Source organism: Ursus maritimus, unplaced genomic scaffold (assembly GCF_017311325.1).
Source record: "Ursus maritimus isolate PB19 unplaced genomic scaffold, ASM1731132v1 scaffold_16, whole genome shotgun sequence".
NCBI classification, from domain to species: domain Eukaryota; kingdom Metazoa; phylum Chordata; class Mammalia; order Carnivora; family Ursidae; genus Ursus; species Ursus maritimus.
In genome coordinates, this window is record NW_024424008.1 from 38,870,624 (window position 1) to 38,894,843 (window position 24,220).

General features: G+C 41.4%; 1 protein-coding gene across 7 annotated transcripts in view; it reads left to right on the top strand.

Moving 5' to 3' along the window:
- The window catches only part of ZBTB44 (zinc finger and BTB domain containing 44), a 76,200-nt gene extending 55,444 nt beyond the window's left edge, over positions 1–20,756 (top strand). For 2 of the 7 annotated variants that reach the window (XM_040631021.1, XM_040631027.1), the window contains 3 exons: positions 384–547; positions 1,889–2,189; positions 4,199–11,532. In XM_040631021.1, the coding sequence (XP_040486955.1) occupies positions 384–547; positions 1,889–2,189; positions 4,199–4,481 (748 nt within the window). In that variant the 3' untranslated portion in view covers positions 4,482–11,532. Of the gene's footprint in view, positions 1–383; positions 548–1,888; positions 2,190–4,198; positions 11,533–19,806 lie in introns of those variants that run through there. The other 5 variants (XM_040631024.1, XM_040631026.1, XM_040631022.1 and 2 more) reach the window with 4 other exon arrangements.
- Positions 20,757–24,220: the final 3,464 nt, after the last annotated feature.

Genomic DNA, 24,220 nt, shown 5'->3' on the forward strand with positions numbered 1-24,220 from the left:
TAACAGCGAGCCATTGCAGGATTTTAAAGAGGGAGTGGCTGGTTTAATCAGATCGCTGTGAAACAGAAGGATGGATTTGGAGGGGTGAGGGGGCTAAAGAGAGGGAGTTACTCAGCCTTGTATTGATGAAGACCTAAATTAAAGCAGCGTTAAGAAGGAAAGGATTAGAGAGATTAAGGATGCCTGAGGTAAAATCATTTTTGATATGTTACTTAAGATGGCTGGACATTCTGAACATTTTCATATTGCTATGAATGAAACTTTTAATCTAACAGTTAAACTCTCAAATAGTCATTTTTTCTTTTGTCATTTAAAGTTGTGCAGAAATGTTTATTCAACTTAAAAATCAGAATCTGGTTGCCTTCTTTGGTCTGTTTTTTTAGATTGGAAAATGTTCAGTATCCCTACCAACTCTACATTGCTCCTTCTACCAGCAGTACAGAACGACCAAGTCCAAATGGTCCAGATAGACCTTTTCAGTGTCCAACTTGTGGGGTACGATTCACCCGTATTCAGAACCTAAAACAGCACATGCTCATCCACTCAGGTAATTTCACCTTCCCGATTGTTGCATAAATGAGTACTTGAAACATTATATTTAGAAATCCCAGTTAAAAATAGAAAACAGGTGTTTTGGGGTTTAAAAAATATGTCTCTGAGAAATCAGATAAGCCTTAGTCTGTTGCTTAACTGGTATGGTGTCAGAAAGCTATTTGCTTAGCACATTTGCCACAGGCATAAGTATTCAGATTAAAACTTGAAGGGGTATATGTGTATAATACATAAATAAAAGGTATTGGATATGTTGGGTGTGTGCGTATATGTGCAATAGAGAAGCACAAATATGGTAGAGCAAATGAAATTAAAAGGGTATTTATTGGTGTTCTTTGTACTATTCTTATAACTTCTCTTTAAGGTTGGAATTATTTCCAAATAAGTGTTTTTTAAAATTCAATAGCAATAATTTAATTTCAATTCTGCAATCCTAAATTTCTCTGTGCCCTGATTAATCAGCTTTTAGTATTTTTTAGTATAAAAGATTTTTAATAAATGACACATAAAACAGATTTGAAATTTAAGTTCAGTGATCACATAACGGCAACAAAATTCTTGTGGGTAAAACACTGACCTCTGATAGAGTAGGAAGTCTTTGCTACTGTTTTCGGCTGTGTGATTATCTTAACTTTCCTGTGCCCTAGATAGGTCTAATAGCCCTTGAGCTAACATCAATTTCCTATGACTTTATTAAATCAACAGATTGTATTTTGAAGGTTTTTAAAATTTTTTTGCCAGAACTATGAGAATTACTTGGAAGAGACAATATACTTGCTAAATTCACATATTAGTTTCTACATATTTTTCTATCACTTTACATTAAATGCCCAAAAACCCATTTCACCAAATGATAGTTCTATGATTTTTAATTATGTTCAGAGATGTTAGAATTTTCCTTTTTTCTTCTCATTTCTCTCTCAGGGAATGAAGAGTAGGTCCTTTTTCATCTTTTCAGTATAAACTGTACTACTTTAATGAAATTGAAATAAATAATGTTTTATGGAGATTTCAACTCTTTAAATACTGTGATTAAATTATGTTTTGAAATCTATAGACGATTTAGAAGAATATTCAAAAATCAACTTCAGTGTATATTAACGAGTTTACCTCTCCCTCTAATGCCTTCCTTTTTTTTTTTTTTTTTTAAGCACTAGTGTCTTTTCAAATTTTCTGTACTTTTCTGAGATGTTGAATTGGAATCCATTTTTGCTGGTGATTTTTGTCTTTTTAAATTACCTAATGCTACAAAATTATAATTCAGAAATTTGTGAGGTTTGTGACCTTTCATTGTATTTTGTTTTTAGATAATATTTTGTTTTGCTTGATTTTGTAGGAATTAAACCATTTCAGTGTGACCGCTGTGGGAAAAAGTTCACCAGGGCTTACTCGCTAAAGATGCATCGCCTAAAGCATGAAGGTAAACGCTGTTTCCGGTGCCAGATATGTAGTGCCACTTTCACTTCCTTCGGGGAATATAAACACCACATGAGGGTTTCCCGGCACATTATCCGCAAGCCTCGGATTTACGAGTGCAAAACATGTGGCGCCATGTTCACCAACTCTGGAAATTTAATCGTGCACCTGAGGAGTCTGAACCATGAAGCGTCAGAGCTAGCAAACTACTTCCAGAGCAGGTGAGGTGCACAACAAAAACGAACCAGGAAAACTGCTGACTAAACTCTCTTTTCCTGCTTTTAGGGCAGCCTGCTGTGTTTTTTATCAGGTTGCCAGCTAATCAGTCACATTCCTTTTAAATTCCCACTCTCCATACTCTGATCTCCTGATCTGATGAAATTTTGCTGAGTCTTCTAAGTATACAATTATAAATATTTTTCTAGTTGGTATTGGAAATTTTTCCCTACAGAAGTAGACTACTTACCTCTTGCTTTGTCTTTTTTGTTTTGTTTTGTTTTGTTTTGTGTGTTTTTGTTTTTTCAATAAAATAAGTAATATAGACCTTATTGGAAATTTTACCATGTCAGATGATCTTAGTGATACTGAATTACTTCGGACTCTTTGGATGTCAGTAAAATTTTTGACCACTTCTCATTTTTTAAAATTCTATATAAAGGAACATATATTTACCAATAAAGAAAGAAACTTCAACAGCAACTATGATGGAGATATGACTATTTAGATCAAATTTCCTTTTTCTTTCAATTTAGAGCTCCATGCTTTTAATATTAATAATTTATTATAATAGAGTTCCTTTCTGATTTATAGAGTATCCAAGGAAATCAGGTTCTAGTTCTGGCTCTACCAGTAACTGCTGTTATGACTGAACGTGTCACTTTACAAATGAAGAAGCTTGAAACATAGAGAAAGATATAATGTAAGCTTTAAAGATGATTTCTAAGGTCTCTGGATACAAAATTCTGTCATCTTTTTTTAATATTTTATCAGAAATACACATCTGTAGGCATCCTTTGTTTTTTATTAAATGAAATCTTCGTAAACTTTTGAATTTTAAACCGTCCTTATTTTTTTAAATCTTATTTTTCAATAAATTCCAAATTATTGCTGCATAGATTTTGTTTTTCTCTCCAAACCCGACATTCATGTTGTTTAATCATGTCTGAGTGTCTGGTTGTCCTATCACTAAACCTAAATTCTATATGTCATATCAAACATTGTTTGTTCAGAACTAAAATAGTGTCTCAGTTAACCACTCCTGTTGCCTGTATCTTCCCTGTACAGAGCTCTCTATCGTCCATTCCTCCTTTCTTTTTAGAAAATATAACATAGGAAATTTTAAATTGCTTTGCAGATGAACATACTTTAATTTTTTTGTTAATACTGGACAAATTATAAAATAACCTTCTTAAATGTATTAGTTATTGACATTCCTAGTAGAATGAACTTTTTTTTAGTTCAGCAATAAAGATTTAATTAAAGCATCTAAGATTTATTTTATAATGTTTATTCTTTTACAAAAAATGCATATAGTAGAAAATTTAGTGAATATAGGAAAGTATAAAATATAAGAAATTAAAATATTTTCTGATCTCACCACTCAGGGATAATATCCACTGTTGTTAAAATTTTGGTATATTTGACTGTCCATATTCAAAAATTAAATATTTTAATTATTCTAATAGAATATTAAATATTTTCAATATTAATAAATACCTCCTGAGGACTAATATATAACCAATCTCATGACATTCATTTTCAAATATAATGCCATTTATGTATAAGAACTTAGTTTCTTAACTAACTTATATCCAGGAAGTAATAAAAAGCTAAGTTTATATACCTCTTAATTAGTATGTAATCCAAGAAAGGTTAAGCATAAGTTATTCAAATGATCTTTGCTTAAGTGAGCATGCTAATTGCATTTGTTTGTATACAGAAACTCTTCTACATAGAACAAGAAAGGCTGTTTAGGTGTCTAAAATGACAAGGAAGGTGATAATCTTATCTATTGGTGGTTAGAGAGAGTTGTACTTTGGTTCTGATGGATGGTTTTGGTTCATATTTAGTAAAGCTTAGAAATTGAAAATCCTGAATTATATCTAATCAGTCAAGAATTAGAGAAATGAAAAATCCCAGTCTTGTTTTACAAATCAGGTCTTTTTATTGTGGCTAATTTATTACTGGTTTGAAAATTAACTCCCTCTTTCATCCTTTGCCTCTTATCTAGTGATTTCCTAGTACCGGACTACTTAAACCAGGAGCAAGAAGAGACCCTTGTTCAGTATGATCTTGGAGAACACAGTTTTGAAAGCAACTCCTCTGTTCAAATGCCTGTAATTTCACAGGTCTCCTCGACCCAGAATTGTGAAAGCACTTTCCCCTTGGGGTCTCTTGGTGGGCTGGCAGAAAAAGAGGAAGAAATGCCAGAGCAGCCAAAGACCAGTGCTTGTACTGAGGCAACCAGAGATGACCCCCCAAAATCAGAGCTGTCTTCTATAACCATTGAGTAATTTCATGGTTTGGCTTCATTTTTGGTTTTTGGAAAGTGCCTGTGCTTGGTCTTGTACATTTAAATTTAATTAATTTTTTAAACAAAAAAGGGTTTGGGAAAGAATTTCCCTTTTTACTTTGTAAGCCCCACAACTAATGTTTTATTTTTCATGACTGAGAGATTGCTTCTGTAAGTGCACAGTAACGCGATGTTGAAACATAATTGAAACTATGAGACTTAAGGAGAACCAGTTGACCTAAGGCATATATCAGTTTCTTCTTCCATTATTAAAAGTAGGCTAACGAGATCATTAGGTAAAGAAGAATTCAGATGATTGTTGACCTTCCTGAGATGAAAGGGTACACCAGAAACGAATTACTGAACAGAATTTGACAGGTAGCCTGAATACATGTTTACTCCTATACACAGGACATTGTACAATATTTTGTAAAGCCTGTTGGTTTTAGAAATATTTACGGTAAGCTTTCCTAAAAATTATTAGGGTAAATACTTCTGGAATCCAATGTACTCTTTTCTCCTCTTCTTTTTTTTAAGCTTTGTCATTTCTGTTATTTTTCACAGTAAAAATTTGGTGTTGGGATAGCATTCCCTGAACTTTTTTAGTACCACTCCAAATAATCTATCTTTCTTCCATGAAATCAGAGAACCGTGATTGAGAATAGTCAGGCTGTGCATGAAATGACCAGGAGTCGAAAAATGAAATACATAAATCTCAGCTTTATAGGAACTCTTTTAATACTGCTTTTCTGACTAAAATTGTTATTTACCTACCTGGTCTTTGAATGTCAGTGCCTGGCTAATTAGGTCATTGCCTAAATCATTTTTCTTCTTGCCCCATAAACAATATTTCCTCTTGCAAATACTGGCATGACATCATATAAAGGAAAAATATTGGAGATAACGATATATTTATATATAGGTTTATGTAATCTTGGGGATGTTTCTATTGTGCTAATTTGGACAAAATAAAAGAATTCTGTTAAGGCTATGGTTCTTAACCCAGCTAAGATGGTTTACAAAGTTCCATATGTCAGTGATACTTTGTTTTTTGTTCCAAAATATTTTTAGATATTGCCAGGTTTATTAAAAGGGTTAATGTAGTTTTTACACAATGTAAGCAATAATATAAAAGATAAGAGGCTTTAAATTAATGATCTATGACTCAACAATCTAGGGGGAAAAAGAATCAAGACTAAAAAAACTAAAAACCTTAAATTAATATCACCTCTTTTGCTGCTAAAAAAAATGAAATTTCCTGTTTATAGTTGAAATTTATGTGATATTCTAGACTGGAGTATACTTTTCATCTGGTGCCATTAAAGCATCACTGACCTTGACCCTAAATATTCATGAGTCCATGAACAAAGAACTTCTGAATAACTTTTTTTCTACGCATATACCCAAAGTTTAATAATTATGAAAACACCTGATTATATTAGAAAAAGAAACTAAATACAGTTTCTTATTCAAAACAAGAGACCTGAATTTCTGTCTGGGTGCTAGACCTTAATAATAAAATTAATTTTTAAGTTATAGTGATTTTACTTGTTTCATTTTTTTAATTGGCTAATTCTGATTGATTTTCCTCCCACAAATATAAAGGAAGGGAGAGTAAATGCATTGAAGATTTTTTTTTTCCAGGTAGCATTCCTTTTCTAGATTCTGCTGTCTTTACCTTGTTTTCAACTCCTTATCTCCGTCTTGAACCTGTTTTCCCCCTTTGCTCCCAAACATAGGTATATTACTTTCAGGAAGAACAACATACACAAGTGATGAAGGGCTTCCACCCTTTATGCTTCTTTACTAATAGGGTTGAATTACTTTTTTGCAACAGACTGGGATACTTCATCAGTAACAGTACTGTGTCTTGACTAGAAAGGTCAGGAATTTTTATTTTTAATGTCATACATATACATATTCCTGAAAATTATTATGCCTACCAATGGATAAACCTTGGAGTTAATTTTAAAGTCTTATATTGGCAAAACAAAGAATAGGTAAAATTATGACCAGGAATCATTGTTGCCTTTAGTTCTGAGAGTTGGGTTTTTTTGTTTTTTTGTTTTTTGTTTTTTTTAGGAAGCAAAAAGAAGGAAGAAAAAATAGAAAGAAATAGGGTTAAAGAAAAGAAAACTGGGGATTTGTATGGTTGAAAGCATTTAAGCACATCCCTGAGAACTCTACGTTAAAAGAGGCCACAATTTTGGCAGCTCTGAAGTGGTCTGTGCTCTCAGAAGTGTAGGATTACTACTACTGGCTATTCTTTCCCAAATGGAAACTTTAGATTTTCATTGATAATTACGAATTGCACAGATTTCCAAGTTTAATGAAAAAATTGAATATACTATGAAAATGTAAACTTGGTTTGTTTATTCCACAAATCTTATCAATACAAGTAGCTAACAAGTATTTAACATAAAATGATATAAACAGAGGCCTTTTTTCTCTTTCATTGAGGCTCTGCATTTTTCTTGATACTTTAAGGATTTTTAGCTTATGGATCTGTTTTAGGAAACTAAGCTGCAAGGGATAAATGTATATAGTGTTATTTAGGTTTATTTAAAATTCATCAAAGAGAGGGATACCTGAATGTATAAGTTTTACCAGAATATATGTAAACATTGCGAAGAGGTGAAAGCCAGTTATATTATCCCATCCATTAGAAATTGCCAGTGAAACTAAACAAAAAATTCCAGTTTAGAATACTTAAGCATAGTTCTTTGTTAAGGCCCAAGAGGGTAACTTTGTGATATTTAAAGGGCTTAAATTTTAGGATGCAGGATAAATTGCCTTTTTAAAACCAAGTATTTTATACAAGAAAAGCATTTATTTTCCATTTTTATGCTACCAAATAGGTGTGATACACTTTAGAAATGAGTAAAGATGCTCGCTGCGATACTGGATGTTACAGCTCCTGCAGTCATTCTTTCCATTTTTAGGGGTGTATTCTAACAATGGAAGCATCTAGCGTGACAGTGATTGTAATAATTCAGAAACAAAAGGATTAATATTGGGTTTTTTTATTTCAAATTTTTTATAAATGGATACAGATGGAAATTATCATCCAAAATTCATTTAAATGAATTTCTCTTATTTGGAATTTCAAGTAATCTTCTTAATTTGTATTTCACATAATTAGTTGCACATTTGATTACATCGCCAGTTTTTAAAGTTCTCAATTTCAGCGAGACAAAGTGTACTAAAGTGTTTAGCGTCATTCAGTCTTATATTTTTAACCTCTCAGCAACCATTCTGGGTTAAGTAATTTGGTTCCATGTTATGACACATGCCCTTTGGTTTTAAAAACAAACAGAAAAACTTGTGTTTTGTTACAATATTTTATCAAATGGAATGGACTAGTCAGCATATCTAATGCAGTATCATTGGTACCTCTGTTACCTTCTGACTACTGAGCCAGACTCTCCCCATTGTATAAGTGATTCCCTGGGAAACTTTGGAAGCTGTATCAACTCTTTCAGTCTTTTATTCACTCTTTCACTATTTTATTTTTGTACTCAATCTAAATAGAGGCCAATTATCTTGTTTAGTGGCTGTTAATTTTGAAGATTCTCAGATCAATTTTAGTCTCTTAGATTTGTAGTCCCTGAAAAATACATTACTGTATAAGGTAAGGGCAACTCTCTACTATACCACATGGAGAGAATCATTGTTATTGCTTGATGAATGAACAGTCCTAAAATTGTAGTATCTTAACTGAAAGGAGTTTGAGATTTGATGAATTGATGAAGAGAATTAGAAACTTTCATGTGGCACTTACTCTATTTTCACTCATCTGCAAAATGTGAAGTTATAACTCTGAAATATACATCCAAGTGAGGGAGAATCATTTTCTAGATATTAATATTAACTGGGGGAGAGGGTGACTAGTAAAGTTTGCATTTGGAAGCAACCCAAAGTTGCTAAAATGTAATAAATGTGATTTTCACTCTAAGTTATTGACATAAGATACTTTATTTATAATATATTCAGATTTTAAAAGTAACTGAGAGAGAATATATAGAAACTAGATTTTTCCTTTCTGAAGCAGTGGAACAAAATTGGGGAGGGTTCTATTATATAAACACATCTATGAGGAATATTTATAGCTAAGCATACTCCTTTAGCTTTAAGCTAAAATGGTCAAAATTTAAATTTATTTTTTATTTTGCTTATACCCACTTTTTTAGTGTCATATTGCTTGACTGAATGTGATGATATAGGCTATTTTTATTTGGAAAGTCCTCAGCAAGCTGAATTTGCCAAAAGCAATAATGGTTCAGATTAAACAGTGAAGTGGAATTGAACCAATTTCCGGGTTCAACTAAGGAGCAGACATTCTGTGGATATTTTGTTCTTAGATTATAAATGTGTTGAAATTTATTAATGGGGGAGTTAAGCTTATATCAGATTATGGGGTGTAGACTCTTAGTGACATCCTAGTTGTACTTTTTTTTTTTTTTACCTCATACTAAACTAATACAGTTGGATATTTCCACTACGTTGTAGTGATTATATTTTTATGATAGAAAAAAACAGTTCCAGGTCTTTACAGATAGTCTGTGCGGAGATGTCAGGCGATGTTATTGGAGTCTCAGTTTAGCAGTATCCAAAATACGAAACTGCCTTAAAGTGCTCATGCTACTTTAAGTAAGCTTCCTCTGTGCAGGCCCCATGCCAGTTACAACTAATACCAAGGTTCCTGTGTATGTAATAGTTTACAAAGAATTTAAAAGTTGAGACCATTGACTGAAAACAAACTTTTTAAAAAAAATTTTTTTAACTTTAAAATTTTTAATTTCAGTTTGAAGTGCCTGGTTTATAAAATCTATTTCTTTGATTATTGCCTTTCTCTTTTAAATTGACTAATTTTGCTAAGTAAGCTTAAAGCCCTGGGTTCAGTTTTGATGATTTATTGACAAAATCGCTGCTCGATGGTTTGAGGGGCTAGTGTCATGACTTTTATTAAATTATCCTTGTTTTTCCAAATGCTGGACTGACTATATCCAGATTTCATAATCCAGTTAAGCTAAAAAATCATCCTGTAATTGAATGTTCAGGTTACCAAAGTACATCACCTTTAAGGAAGGATAAATCTTCCCTACTTTAAGAGGAGCCAGTCATCTCCCCTTAACACATGTTTCCATTGGCATTTAGTGGAAGCTGTGTTCATTTAAAGGTGGGAAGCCTTTCGTGCAGTTTCTAGAAACATCTGTTTTTTAGAGAGAACCTTTTCTATGATTAGGTTGTAAATGTGTTTTCTCTAAAAGCTTTGTTTTATTTCAGTTATCAGTTTAATTTTCAAGTTGATAGATGCTATGTAAAGTCTCTCATACTGAGAGCAGTCCATTAAATTACTGAACGTTGCACTGCTTCTCATCTTTCAGGTGCCTGAAATGAATGCCACCAGGTATTTGGAAGGAGTAAGATCATAAGTATTCATTTTCTTCCTTATACAAAGTGATGGCTTCTAATGCATATATTTCAAGATAATGAAAAAGAAAAAAAAAAGTCCCTAATAGAGTAAAATTTGGTTTTGATCCAAGTCCCAATAATATATTTGATTTTTCTGTTGTTACTGGTGCCTCCTGTTGCATCAGATAGAGATTGCCTGCCTCTTTGTAGGGCACCCTTGTGGCACCTTATGTCCAATTGGAAGATAGTATATGGCATCTTTGTGCCTCTACTATCTTTTCAAAAGCCATTTTATAAAAATCCTAGGTAGCCTATTTTAATATTTAAATATATATATTTGTGAGATGCTTTTAGAAAAGACTTTTTTTTTTTACTTTGAAATTCCTGTATTCTCATTTTTAAGAGTAAATTAAAATTTTCCAGATTAGGACTTGTCTTTTTCCACAGCAGCATAATGAGAAAGATTGAATTTGACCATACTTCAGTGATAGAAGAATTTGATGTCTGGTTACAGGAGACAGATATGAGGGAAAAATTGTTTTGATGTCACAGAAATGAATTTTTAAATAAAATTGTGGTTTTGTTTCTGTAATTTAATATTTGCTGCTACAGTAGCTCAATATTTTACAGAGCTAACATATAAATCTCGCTCCATTTAAAAACTGGAGTACTTTCTAGTACAACCAGCCTGGGAGGAAACTGTGCACCACAGTTTTCCAGATGGGTGACTGACTGCTTTGTTTAGCCGATGCATGCTTAATATTTTCCTATAGGCCAACATCAAGGAAGTCTGGGGGAAACTTTTTCACCTTGCAGCATTATGATTCTTTTTGGGCACTGGCATTTTGTGAAACCCTTGGGGGAGGGTAATGCTGGAGCAGAAATGTGAATTAAGTATGTGGATGGGTGTTTTTATGTCTTCTACCCTCTCCTAGAACCAGTGCAACTCTCTCAACTGTGCCAGTTCCCAGTTCACCAGCTTTGTATCCAGTTGTCATCTCATTTAAATATGGCTTCACTTGGTGACAGTGGCCATAGCTAAGTTACTTGGCATGTTTGACTTTCAACAATAACGAAAATGGTTTTGGATTTTGTTTTCTTTTATTTCCTAAAAATGTATACAATGTCAGAAGTTCACATTTTATATACTAGTATCTGGCTATTAGTATTTTACAGGAACCATAGTTCTTGGTGACTTCATATATATATATATATATATATATTTTTGTGACTTTTTTGTAAACTAAGTGCCGTTTCAACGTTACAATCATTTTTAGAGTTATTGTAATCAATGTGAATATCATGTTTTTTCAACTCTGTTCTGAGCCTAGTGTTTGCTTTGTGAACATATGTGTATTGTATATATTCTGTATAGTTACATTGTACTGAAATATTAGCTTGTTTGATATAAGGAAAGTATGTATTGAGTACCTTTTTGCTAGCCTGGTTGTTTAATCTTTTTTAAAAAGGTTTAAACTTTTTTAAAAAAAAAATCTTTAAACTGGCCTTTATTACATGGTCACAAATAAAGTTGCAGTTAGAAGGGATGAGCAGGGAAAAACTAGTTTTGAGTGTCTTTGAATAGAAACATAAGACTAAGATTTTTTTTCTCATTAAAATATCTTATTAATGCTTTATGGAGTAAAACTTCCTGCTGTTGTTATTTATTGTTGGCCGGAAGGAAGAAATTGGTGTTGCTGGTTGAGAAGTGGATGAGAAAGTCGTCAGAATAACGTATGACTTAAATAAGCATCCACTGAGTGCGCACAGACCAGAGAGTCGTACATTAAATGGCACACTCCAGCTTCCTGGGTGAGGAAGAGAAGAGCTGGTAGTGCACAGGTTCCATAAGCACTGTCTCTAAGATTGAAAGAGATAATAAAAAGGAAGCTACTTAGGGAAACTCGTCAGGTCCTAGAGCTATTGAGGCAGGTTCTTATGCAAGACTACTTCCTTAAGGGGTGGGTTGCATCTTTAGAAGTTGCTCTGAATCTTTCTGAAGTTGTACTTTATTGTTGAGAGACCTGTTGATAATGTTTCAGTAATATCTTAAAACCAGAAAGTAGAAAACCAGTGCTTGTGGACAGCTCATTGCATAGGTAATGAGCCGATGAGAGCCTAAAGGAAGGGCTTTCTAACTTTAGATTCATCTCAGTGTGGATTTTAATGATAACTGGTCTATATAGAATGAGTAACAGGCAAAGAAAATTATTTCGTTGATCCCAAACTACTAGATAACTTTAGAATTAAGTTCAGAGAGGAAGAGGGTAAATTTTAAGAAACATTGTCTTTTCCTTCGGTGAGTGATAAATTTTAAGAAGTATTGTCTTTTCATTCCCACCCCCGGTTTTTTTTTTAAGAGAGGGAGAGAGGCCGGGGAGGACGCAGAGGGAGAGAGAGAATTTTAAGCAGACTCCCCACCTAGTGTAGAGCCTGGGCTCCATCTCACAAACCTGAGATCATGACCTGAGCCAAAACCCAGACTCACGGGACTTCAACCAACTGAGCCACCCAGGTGCCCCTGTGTTGGGTTCTCAGTAGTCTCAGCCACAGGTGATATATAATAATGTAGAATGTAGAAATTAAAATAATTACAGTTGACCCTTGAACAATGTGGGGGGTTAGAGGTGCTGACCCCCACACAGTTGAAAATCCACGTATAACTTTTGAATCCCCAAAAACTTAACTACTTAATAGTCTGCCATTGACTGGAAGTCTTACTGATAACATAGTTAACACATTTTTAATGTTATATGCATTATGTACTGTATTCTTAAAGTAAGCTAGGGAAAAGAAAATGTTACTGAGAATCATAAGAAAAAGTACATTTACAGTACTGTACTGTATCAAAGAAAACCATATCAAAAAAAGTGGGCCAACGGAGTTCAACCGCATATTGTTTAAGGGTTATCTATATCCTACAGTTTGGTTTGCATATGAATTACATACCAGAACGCTTCCTTTCAGAGAGTATAATAACCAAAGATGTATATCTCCTTACCTGGTAGAGTCGAAATTAATAGTTTGGGCATTCTCTTTTGAACAGGAATGTTCTAAGTACTAAACCAATAAGTTAACAAACGAGTTTAAGTGGGAGAAACTTCTCGTAAACATCAAATCCCAAAGTTTAGTGTAATTCATTTTTTTATATGTGTAAACTTTTATACAGATGGAAAAACTGACTAGGATAGAGGCATATTCAATCTAGAAAGAAATTCCTCATCAACAAACTGATTGGAACTCAGGTTTGAACACCCTTGGGGGCAAAGGGAAAGCCGGTTGTTTCCTTAACGTTAACTCTGGCTGGTAAGTGCATATTGCAGAGGCTCTGGGCAGAGATGGCCTTAGAATTATTTTGCAGGGCTTGCACGCGTAATTCCACACCCTTCTTTCTATCCCTGCCTAATTTTTCCCGCAGCTGACTGCCGTCTGCTGGGGATCATCGCGTGAACAAGTGGGTCTCTCTGACAGCGATCGTGAGTAGCTGGGCTTAGCGACACACTGGAACACACTCTCCAGTAAAAGGCCAGCCTCAGATGAAACGCCTCTGATGATTCTTGCTTTCTAGAGACCCTCTGTTGGAAAAGTTGCTTTAGAACATTAAAAAAAGAAGATCAAATGAAATTCCTATAGACCTTTTTTTTCCTTTTTCAGGTTTTTATTTAAACTAGTTAACATACAGTGTAATATTAGTTTCAGGTGTAGAATTTAGCGGTTCATCATTTATGTACAACACTCAATGCTCATCACAGGTGCCCTCCTTAACACCCTGCCCTCCCACCTCCCTGCCAGCAACCCTCGTGTATTCTCTATAGGTTGCCTTTCTTTCCATCCCCCGCCATGTTCATCTGTTTCTTAAATTCCATGTATGAATGAAATCATGGTGTTTGTCTTTCTCTGACAGACTTACTTCGCTTAGCATAATACTCTAACTCCATCCACATGCATGTCCTGTGGACCATTTTAAATTAGGGGCTAGGGGCGCCTGGGTGGCTCAGTCGTTAAGCGTCTGCCTTCGGCTCAGGGCGTGATCCCAGCATTCTGGGATCGAGCCCCACATCAGGCTCCTCCGCTGAGAGCCTGCTTCTTCCTCTCCCACTCCCCCTGCTTGTGTTCCCTCTCTCACTGGCTGTCTCTCTCTCTGTTCTCTGTCAGATAAATAAACTCTTTAAAAAAAAAAATAATAATAATAATAATAATAAGGGGCTAAAGCGGATATGTTCTCTTTGGCCATCCAAGCATCAACAGTTCATGGTAGGACTTGTGTGCATGATAACTTCTGTCCAGGAACAGAATTTTTTTATTGAACGCAAATGAGTCTACAAGATTAGTAAAAATTCCTTTTCAGTATGTTTTACAGCTTATAAAATGCTAGCACTTTGGGAGCCTGGCTGGTTCAGTCTATAGAGCATGTGACTCTTCAGGGTTGCAAATTTGAGTCTCACGTTGGGTGTAGAATTTACTAAAAAATAAAATGCTAGTACCTTTAGTGGTGTTCAAAAACCCCTTGGGACAAGCAGGGAAAGTAGCCAATCTATGGTCCACATAGGTGGTACGTGCCCTGTGTACCCATTATAGAAAAGCATTAGATGCACTCAGAAATCTCCAGGTGACTAGAAAGGGCTGGAACCTCCGAGGCCTTGAATTGTTAGAATTGTTAGACCCTGGCGGGGGGCCGGGAGGGGGGCTCTCCCGGACACAGTGATAGAAGAGAAGCCGGAACTGCCCCCGCGCCGGGTCCAGCACTGTGATTCTTCGTGAACACCAGCATCTGGGAGACGCTTGATGGTAGTGTCGGTGGGAAACAGGAATTCAGTTATGCAGATGGATGTTTTTTGTCTTTTATGCCAGGACCTAGTACTCTCAGAGGAGGGTTAGAGGTCAACTTTTTCTTACAGTATGAAAAAATTGCGTATGACCTTGTTCTAAAGATATTGACTGCTCCATTTTTTTATGTACTCTTACCTAGTGAATACCTCCACTGGAGTTATCTTTCCCACCTGTTCTGGTCGCATTTTCCCATCCCTACTGCCACTAGCTTAGTTCAAGCCTTTGTTGTTTCTGGTCTAATAGCACAGCCTCCTAACTGCTCTTCCCTCTCTGCAGGCAGGCTACCTCCAGTCCATCTCTGACATCACTACTGTAGTCATCTTTCTAATCAGGCCACTGCCCTACTTCAAGCCTGCCTCCCTCTCCCTCGGACCCCTCTCCTCCGCCCCCGGCCTGCTCTGCCTGGCTGATGACAGTCAGACTTTCAAGACACGGGTCAGGCTTCACCTCCTCTAGGAACCCAGCCCTTAGTCCATTCCTACCTATCTCCAGTTTGGGGTTAGGGACCCTCCTGGCTAGTCCCATAGCACATTTCGTTTAGCTCCACCAAACCATTTCTCAGTCACACTACCCTGTAAATCTACCTCCTCGCATAGTTAATGAGAATTAAATGAGTTATGTGTAAAATGCTTAGAACAACACTTAGTGTGTAGCCACCACTTTATAAGCCTTGTCATTACTAGTGTGTCTTCCTCAGCAGACTGAATTCTTGACTTCAGGGACTGTCTTATTTGTGTATTCCCTGTAGTACCTGACAGAGTAGAACTGAAAAACTCAACTCCTGTGTATATCTTCACCATGTATATCAGAATCTTTCTCATTTTTTTAAAGTAATCTCTATGTCCAATGTGGGGTTCAAACTCATGACCCCAAGATCAAGAGTTGCATGCTCTACTGACTGAGCCAGCCAGGCACCCCATCTTACTCATTTTTTTTTTTAGGCATATATACATATATTTAGTTAGTTTTTTTCCCTTTTCCCCATATCCTTTTTTTTTTTATTTTAATGTTTATTATATTATGTTAGTCACCATACAGTACATCCCCGGTTTCCGATGTAAGGCTCGATGATTCATTAGTTGTGTATAACACCCAGTGCACCATGCAATACGTGCCCTCCTTACTGCCCATCACCGGCCTATCCCATTCCCCCACCCCCCTCCCCTCTGAAGCCCTCAGTTTGTTTCTCAGAGTCCATAGTCTCTCATGCTTCATTCCCCCTTCTGATTACCCCCCTTTCTTTATCCCTTTCTTCCCCTACCGATCATCCTGGTTCTTATGTTCCATAGATGAGAGAAACCATATGATAGTTGTCTTTCTCTGCATGACTCATTTCACTGAGCATTATCTCCTCCGGTCTTACTCATTTTTAAATAAAGGTGTGAAATATAAGGCTGCTATGGTTATGAATGAATATTAACTTTAATCCTGAGAACAACTGCCATCAGCCGTCAGAATTTCCCCAAATTATTCTCTCAAACACTGGCTCTGTCATTTTCCTCCCTTTGTCTGGTTTATTCATCAAGTCCATCCCTACATATCACTTCTTGAAGAAGCTTTCCCAGAGCTTCCCACACTACAGCGGGACTTCCTGAAGTCTGGCTTTAGGAGATTATGGCTTACGGAGTAAAGAAAAATAGAACTAAAAAATAACTGATTGCCGTAAGAGAAACACCAAATAGTATGCTTTGCAAATTTGAAGGAGGAAGAGACCTGGCTGGAGGGATCAGGGAAGGCAATATGGAGGAGGCAACAGTTGAGCTGGATCTGCCTTGAAAAGAGGTCTAGGACTGGTCCAGGCAGAAACGAGAAGAGAAGGGGGCCGCTCCAGGAAACAACATTTGAGCCTAGGAGGCAGAACAACCAGGGAGTGAAAGCTTACTTTGCCCAGCATTTGAAGATCCCTGAGGGGGAAGAGTGGAAGAAAGTGTTACAGACTGGGCCCAGATCAGAGAAGGCCTTAAGAAGTTGAACCAAATTTGGTAGGAAATAGAGAACCATCGCACGTTTTCAAGCAGAGAAACATATTAAGGCTTGCTCTAAAAAGATTAAGAACAAAGTAGATTAGAGGGAAAGCATACAGACTTAACTAGATCACTTAGGAATTACTTCAGGAATTTAGAGAAGAGCCCAAAGGAAGGTAACAGGAGTGGGACTAGAAAGCGGGGTGTGTGTAGGGGTTGGGGAAGGGATTTGGTGAGAAGTGGGCCTGTGATCTTAAGACCAGGCCTCATTTGAACATGGAAGGTGTCTGCTCTATTCCAAGGCCTATTTTACTACTTCCTTGACCTCATCAAATTCTTAGGCGACCTCTCTTTGTTTTTGAAGGGGGAACTCTGTGTCCTAGGGAAAATAGGGTGAGAGGAGAAGTTCTCAGCAAGTTTCCAGAGTTGAGCTCCGATCAAGGCTGAGGAGAGACTTTGCTCTAGGAATAGTCGTGGAAATAAAGTCATCTAGCTGGGTGGCCCATTGTAGCAGTGTTCCGCTTCTGCTGAACCAGGTTGGTGGGCTGGAAAGTTCAGAGACTTCTCATATCCTAATTCCCTCTGCTGCTTATAATTCCTCCTACTTCCCTTCAATAAATACTGAATGTCTGCGACACCAGACATGGTTCTTGGCACTGCAGGTGCAGCCTCAAACAGAAAACAGCAATCTGGCTCTTGGGGAGTTTCTCTTCTTGGCGGGGAAAGGATGGGGGGGGTGGGGAATGATGCCCAACAATAAACAAGGTGAGCAGAGTGTGTCGGTGGACAGGTGAGCGATTGGAGGTAGGACGGCCAGAGTGAGAAGGACATGTAAGTAAAGGTCTAAGGAGGGGAGGGAAGTGAGGTTGACAGCAGGGAGGCCAGGGTCCCCACCCACATGTAGTTTGTGTTGAGGCCTCTGTGGGAAGAAGCCAAGGCAGAAGAGGCAATGACAGAGAGATGGAAAAGTGGAACAGAAACCGCAGGAAGGAGGTTTGTTTCCAGGCATAAAACATGTCTTCTGAGCATACGCAGAGCCAGCCAAGCAGCAGGTTGCTCTGAGGCAGGAGCTGAGCAGAAAGCCAGACACTGGCAGCAGTTCTGGGTTTTCCTTTTTTTGTCTAGCTGAGCTCATTCTCTGTATCCAAATCTGAGGATTCTTTGTGAGGTTAAGATGCCATTTAAAAGACTGTGTCAGGTAGACGGACGCATCCCTTCCTGTAGGAGGACGGGCTACACGCTCCTGTGCACGGATGTGCCCGCCGGTCCGTGCTCTGCCTTCATCCTGTAGACATCGAGTGGCTTTTCTTGGACGCTCTTCCTCCAGAACTGTCTGACAGGTGAAGAGATACGCATGACGGCCCTGGAAGATTTTACTAGGTGCCTTTTAAAGAGCTGCAGCGGGGAAGTGTTAGGAAAAGGATAAGGTTGAAACAGGGAAATGTGCATACGCATGGAGCGTCTAAGCACTGATCACCCACTGGTGCCTGGTATGTGCCGGGACATTCGTGCACCATGTCCACCCGGAACTGCGCTCCCACAGCATCCCGGCCTCCCGTGTACATAGCGGGGACTCCCTCCGGTCCCAGAAGAAAGAGACCGGCCCTGGTTAGCTCTGGGGAAGAGTTAGTTCCAACTTCGCCTTGCACGCTGTAAGTGCCCCCAAACATACATACACTGGAAAGGAGAGGTAACAGGAAAGGGGGGCATCTGTTCCAGGCTGAAGGTACCTCTGTAGCTCCGCTCCTGCCTGTGTCATCGGAGCGCTGCTGTGACCATCAGTCCTGCCCGCCCAATGCCCCCTCCTGGGACTGCTGCGGGACCCTCCCTTGAGGGGCCACGGGCCTGCGCCTCTCCGCTGGAGCGCTTGGGACAGAAAGCCCTTCATGTTCAGTAAGAATGAGTGTGCTCCCAACTGAGCCTGACATTCCCTTCTCACACGCGCCTCTTACTGTCCGCAACACCGCCCTCCCAGAGCCACACAAGATCGAGCCGCCTCTCGCCTCCGCGAGACCAGGTGCAGGTTTTTCCCCGCTGGCCGATTCCCTTCCCACCCGGACTCTTCCACTCAGTCCCTGGTTTCTCCCAGCTCTTACTGTGCGTCAGCGGATTTTCCAGCTCCTCTCCCACCGCGGAGTGTAGGCTGGGAGTGGGCGTGGAGAGGCGGAGCGGAGCCAGGAGCAAAGGAAAACCCAGCCGCTCCGTTTCCCCCAGCACCCCCGGCCTCCAGAGGGAGGCAGCTGCCGCAGCCAGCCGCGCCACACTCAGCCCTGGGCTTCCCAAACCTTGGCACGCTGGCTGGCCTTCTCCCTGGTTCTCCCACACACTGTTACAACAGGCCATCTTTAAGTATGTTCGATAAAGTTGTACAGCCTGTTCTCGGTGCAGACGTGACACCGAGATCCTCGCTTCCCAGAAGTTACCTATAATGCAGGGCCATGAATAAGGACAACATGATCCCAAGAAGAACGCGAAGTCTCTGGGGAGGTCAAGACAGAATCCAGTTCACACTCAGTCCCAGATTATGTTAGTCTAGGGTGACAGGAACAGGTGGTAACAAATATCCTTACCTTCCCAGAGCCAGAAACTCATCTGTGAGTAGCTGGGCATTGATAAAGTTTTTACGGAACATTCAGTTCTGCTCGAAGGTTCTTTTCTTCCCTCCCGTGAGAGCCAAGGGCACGGACAGGACAGTGCTGTGTGCAGAGTCGGGAAATTCTCAGTACAGCATGTGTGCAAGTCACTGCACTTCCCTAAGCCCCGCCTTCCTCCTGAGGTGTTCAGGTTCCTCCCGGGTTCACCCGGTGCCTAGAGCAGGCCGGGTGCAGAGGAAGAAGTCGGCAAGTATTCTCTGAATGAATAAATGAGGTATGAATGTACATACCGAGGAAATGGGTCCATAAAAATGGCATTCTGAGGGCACCTGGGTGGCTCAGTCGGTGAAGCGTCTGCTTTCGGCTCAGGTCATGATCCCAGGGTGCATGGATCGAGCCCCACGTGGGGCTCCCTGCTCAGCAGGGAGCCTACTTCTCCCTCTCTCTCTGCCCCTCCCCCTGCCTGTGCTCTCTCTCTGTCAAATGAATAAATAAAATCTTTTTTTTAATGGCTTTCTGTCAGGTTACAGTTAATTAAAAAGAAGTATATCAACACTTCTCCCTCTTCATTTTCAATATGGAAGAAACACCTAATCGAGAACTACTCATCCACTTCTCCGATACTTGATGTGAACATGACCGAAAAGCTAGAAAGTAGTGCGGGAAACCTGAAGGGGTTAAAATTATTTAACCTTGGAGAAGAAAAACTTCAGCCGTGTGAATCGTTTCCAGAGACATTCAATGGGATGAAATCCGTGCTCTGGAAAGGTGATCTGGGCAGCTTCTAGGGGTCCCAAGAAGAGAGAAAAGAAAACGCTCCGTTCCTGAGCAGGGACCGTGACCCCAAATTCCTTGGGCCTCCCGTAAACCCGCTCCAGCCTGGGAAGCTGCCAGGGACTCGTGCATGCGTCCAACCCTTCGCACACTCCAAGGTCACACGAACGCGGCTCAGAGCTCGGCCGTCCAGTTCAGGAGCTCGGGAAGTGCTTCTGGGACTTTCGAGGGCCTGCCAGCGTCTGGAACTCACGGCGAGCGCCCCCGCGGTGTGTGCGGAAACAGCAGGCGCTGCGCCCGGGCCTGCGGGTGTTCACACCTGGGGGTGAGGGGTCGGGCGGAGAAAAGGCAGCGAGGCCCCTGGAAAGCGCCTTCGCAGTGCTGTCCAAACCCGGCGTTTCCACACGTGGGGACGCAGGAGTCCTACCTCTACGCTTCACCAGGACTCCTCATAAACCGGGTGGGAGGGACGCCGTGGAAAGACGTGAGCGGCCCAACACCTCCATCCGCGCCTCTACTGCGGCTTCAGCCACTGGCCGTAGGAAATGTGGTGTGTGAGCGCCCCCTACTGCTCCTACCAAAATTAGCCCCGGAGCAGGGGTTCAAAATAATTTCTGTGCCCTTACCCTAAACTTAACAAAATATTTTCAAACCAAATTAAAAAGCTTTTGTCTAAAATAAATACCCAGTGCAACAGTCCAAACTGTCAACTCCTTTTTTATTTCTCAAAAGCCTTTGAACTAGAGCAAAACAGAATTGTCTTTACAGCTCCGGTTGCTCTAATCCCCCAGGTCCCAGTGAAAATCTCTGTCATGGGTGATCCAGAACTATTTTCACCCGCCCCGGGACCACAGGCCCAATGTGTGGGTCTTTGAGATGGAAAAATCCGAGCAAGGGGGATCTCCCTGGCTCCGCAGGCCCAAGGACATGTTCCACAGTCCCACAGAATTTCTATCCGTCCTCCCTTCCCCTCACTGCTCCAAGCTGAGGTCCCCCGTCACCTGGGGCTTCCGCTTAAGCCTCCCCCAAAGGCAACCAGCGCTCAGCAGGAATGCACGGCCTAGGGGAGCAAGACGACGGGCAGGGGAGGCTTCTTCCCAACCACAGGTCAGAACATGGAGTTCTGCTGCCCAGGCCTCCAGGAAATGTTTTCTCCCTCCAGTGCACACTGGCCCCAGGCAGAGGAGTAAGAAAACGCAGATGGTCTGACCCCTGGGAGAGGGAAATGCCCGGCGGCTGTAGGGAAATGGGACCGGGAAAGATTGTGAAATGCTGAAGGCGCCGTTCCAGAGTGCAGCTAGCGAAAGTTCCTTTTAGCCTTTGCCACGAGGTGCCGCAGCCAGTGAGTTTATTACCTGGCAAGGGAGGTCCTGGACCCCGCAGCTCAGAGCTCCAGCTGGGCAGTACCTTGTTTCTAGAAGGCGGTGCAGGATTCACCGCACAGGCTTAGGAGGCCAGCAGCCGGGCTGGCATCCTTCCTCTGCAGTCACTGAGAAAGCTCGAGCGGATACAGCGCGCCTCCGGCCCTCAGTGGCCGCATGTAAATGGGAACGAGAAAGGACACTCCACAGGCCCGTGATGAGGGTGCAGTGAGGTGATCCACAGCGACACTCAGCACACCCCGCTGCTCGTTACCGACTCTTCTTCCCTATTGTTGGAGCAGGTCATCTGCCAGATCCCATCCAGCGCCGACATCCCGCGGGACAGAGACAGACATCAGGATGACTCGTACCACCATTTGGCAGGACGGGTGGACAAAGGTGGAGGGACAGCAAGTTCCTAGGCACCGGAGGCCGGTCTCTGCTCTGCTGCAGGTTGGCCTAGATGACCCCCCCCCCTTTTTTTTTTTTGAGCGCGAACACAAGAGCAAGTGGGGGGAGGGGCAGAGGGAGAAAGAGAATCTTAAGCAGGCTCCATGCCCAGCATGGCGGACCCCGTCATGACCTGAGCCGAAATCAGGTGTCAGACGCCTAACAGACTGAGCCACCTTGGTGCCCCCCGCCTAGGTGACCTTTAAGGTTCTTTCCGACTGTGAGCCTGAATGGTGGTATTCTCCCAGTTCTGAAAGGGGGCCCCTCAGACCCTTGGTATCCCAGGAAATAGTTCCCACCGAGCAGTTGAAGGTCCTGGCACAAACTGGAAAGGCCCCAGGTGTAGACACATTCCCCCGCCCGGGGAAGTAGCCAGACCCCGTGACCTCACACCTGCTAGGAATGTGAACTCCCCGCAGGCCTTGGACGGGCTTCAGGACAGGCTTCCCTAGTGCCTGCCTAGGCCAGGGCTGGAGGAGCTTGAAGTAACCCCCCTCCCACCTCAACTGCCCTTCCCCGGTCACCAGCAGCAGGGTGGTCCCTGGCAAAAGCTTGTTCGATTAATCAATGACTTTTTTCTTCGCCCTTGCCTCTGGAAAGCTTGTTACCACTTTTTGCAAGTCAGAGATTTCAAAGATTCCAAGTTTCTCTCTTCTGTTTCCATGCATTTCTGCAGTTCTCATAGGCATGTGGACAGTATTTCTATTATGAAATTCAAAGAGGTATCCCATGCCGCTTATTCTGGAAACCGTTCTCTGAACATACTCCTGTGTGGAGAGAGCGCTTCTCTACCCTTCTCTGCTGGACCTCGCCCTCCTCTGCCCCCAGCCTCCCTCTCCCAGTACCCCCCCCCCATCACCACACACACACCCACCGGGTTCTCCCAGCTCTCTGGAAAAAGAACACAGGCTCAGAATTTCCTTTTTGAGTTAAGCAAGTCCATACGAAGTTCCAGAGGAGGGGTCTGGCACAGAAGCAGAGTTATTCTTGATCACAAGGGTGTGGGCAGGGAAAGAGTGACGACCTCCAAGGTGAGGGACACGTGCGGTGGAAGCGAGGCACGGAGAGCCAAGGGGCAGGGCAAGTTAGGTTTACGTCCCAGGAAAATACACACATATTTCCTCCTGTTGGAAGAGCCTGCGACAACGAAATAGACTGTGGAACGGTTTCTGCTGAGGCTGGAAACAGCTTGGATAGGGGCTTCTTAGGAAACAATTGGAGGTGAGGGGGTAGAATAAATCCACGGTCTCCAAGCTGCAGACACAAGATGACGGAACTGGGGACTATACACCCTTCTGGAGAAGAAAAGGAGGGGACAGGAAAAGGAGAGTGAAACCAGTTGAGACCCTAAGAGTGAGAGGATTTCTTCATCAAAATAGGTCATCACTGGGGCCCTTAGTGTGACGGACAGACACTCATCTGAGAGTCAAAGCTGCTCTTTCTTCAGGGGCTTTCTTTGAGGGGCAGGGAACAGCCAGACAGAAAATCTAGACCGAGGCCTCCCCTGTACATTCAGCCAGTGCCTGGGGCCGGCTCACTCCTGCTTTTGCTGATATCCCAAGGCAGCTCCCTCACATTCCTGTCTCTGCCACGAGCTGAGAACGGCTCGTCCCCCAGGGGAGCCAGGTCAGGCCCCTGCTGGCCACGAGCTGGGTGGCAGGAGCCCGTGCCCCCCGCCCCACACGCAGGCCCAGAGCAATGGCCACTTGCTGAAAACCTCTCCGACATCTTCCCTCCCTGCCATCAATGCCAGTGTTTGTCATTTGTGGGACACCACTTTGAACCAGTACACCATGCCTAGAGGTAAAAGCAGGTGGCAAATATCCCCAGTCCTGCTTTGGGGTTTGGTCTCATCATTCTCAGTGGTACGTGGTGGCTTTCCCAGCTTTCTTCCTGATAGTCACTCCAAGGAATGACCCAGTGACCAGAGGGACCTGTCCTGAGACAGTGGCTATCCCCTACGTCCTTCCCTCCCTCCACCTCCTCTTACTGGGCAAGCGGAGATGGCCTGGCAGCCAGGTGGAGCCTAAGGACCCAATCAGTGGCAGCATTCCACCCAGGCTGGCAAAGCCCCAGCCCAGAAAACAGGCCGTGTGGCACAAAGGGCTTGTGACCAGGTTCGTCGGAATTCCCAAAAGCAATGGGGACTCATGCAGCCTACCTTCGTTCTATGTGAATTGTGTTACCATTTCCTTTCTTTATGAAATGATGATGTATGAACAATACAGAGTTCATGGGAGGCCAGTGCCTAAGGGGACTGGCTCTGGAACTGGATCACCAGCATTCAAGTCCCGGATCCAATAGGTCCTAAAGGCGGGATCTCGTGCAGTGATTTAAACTCCTAGCACCCTG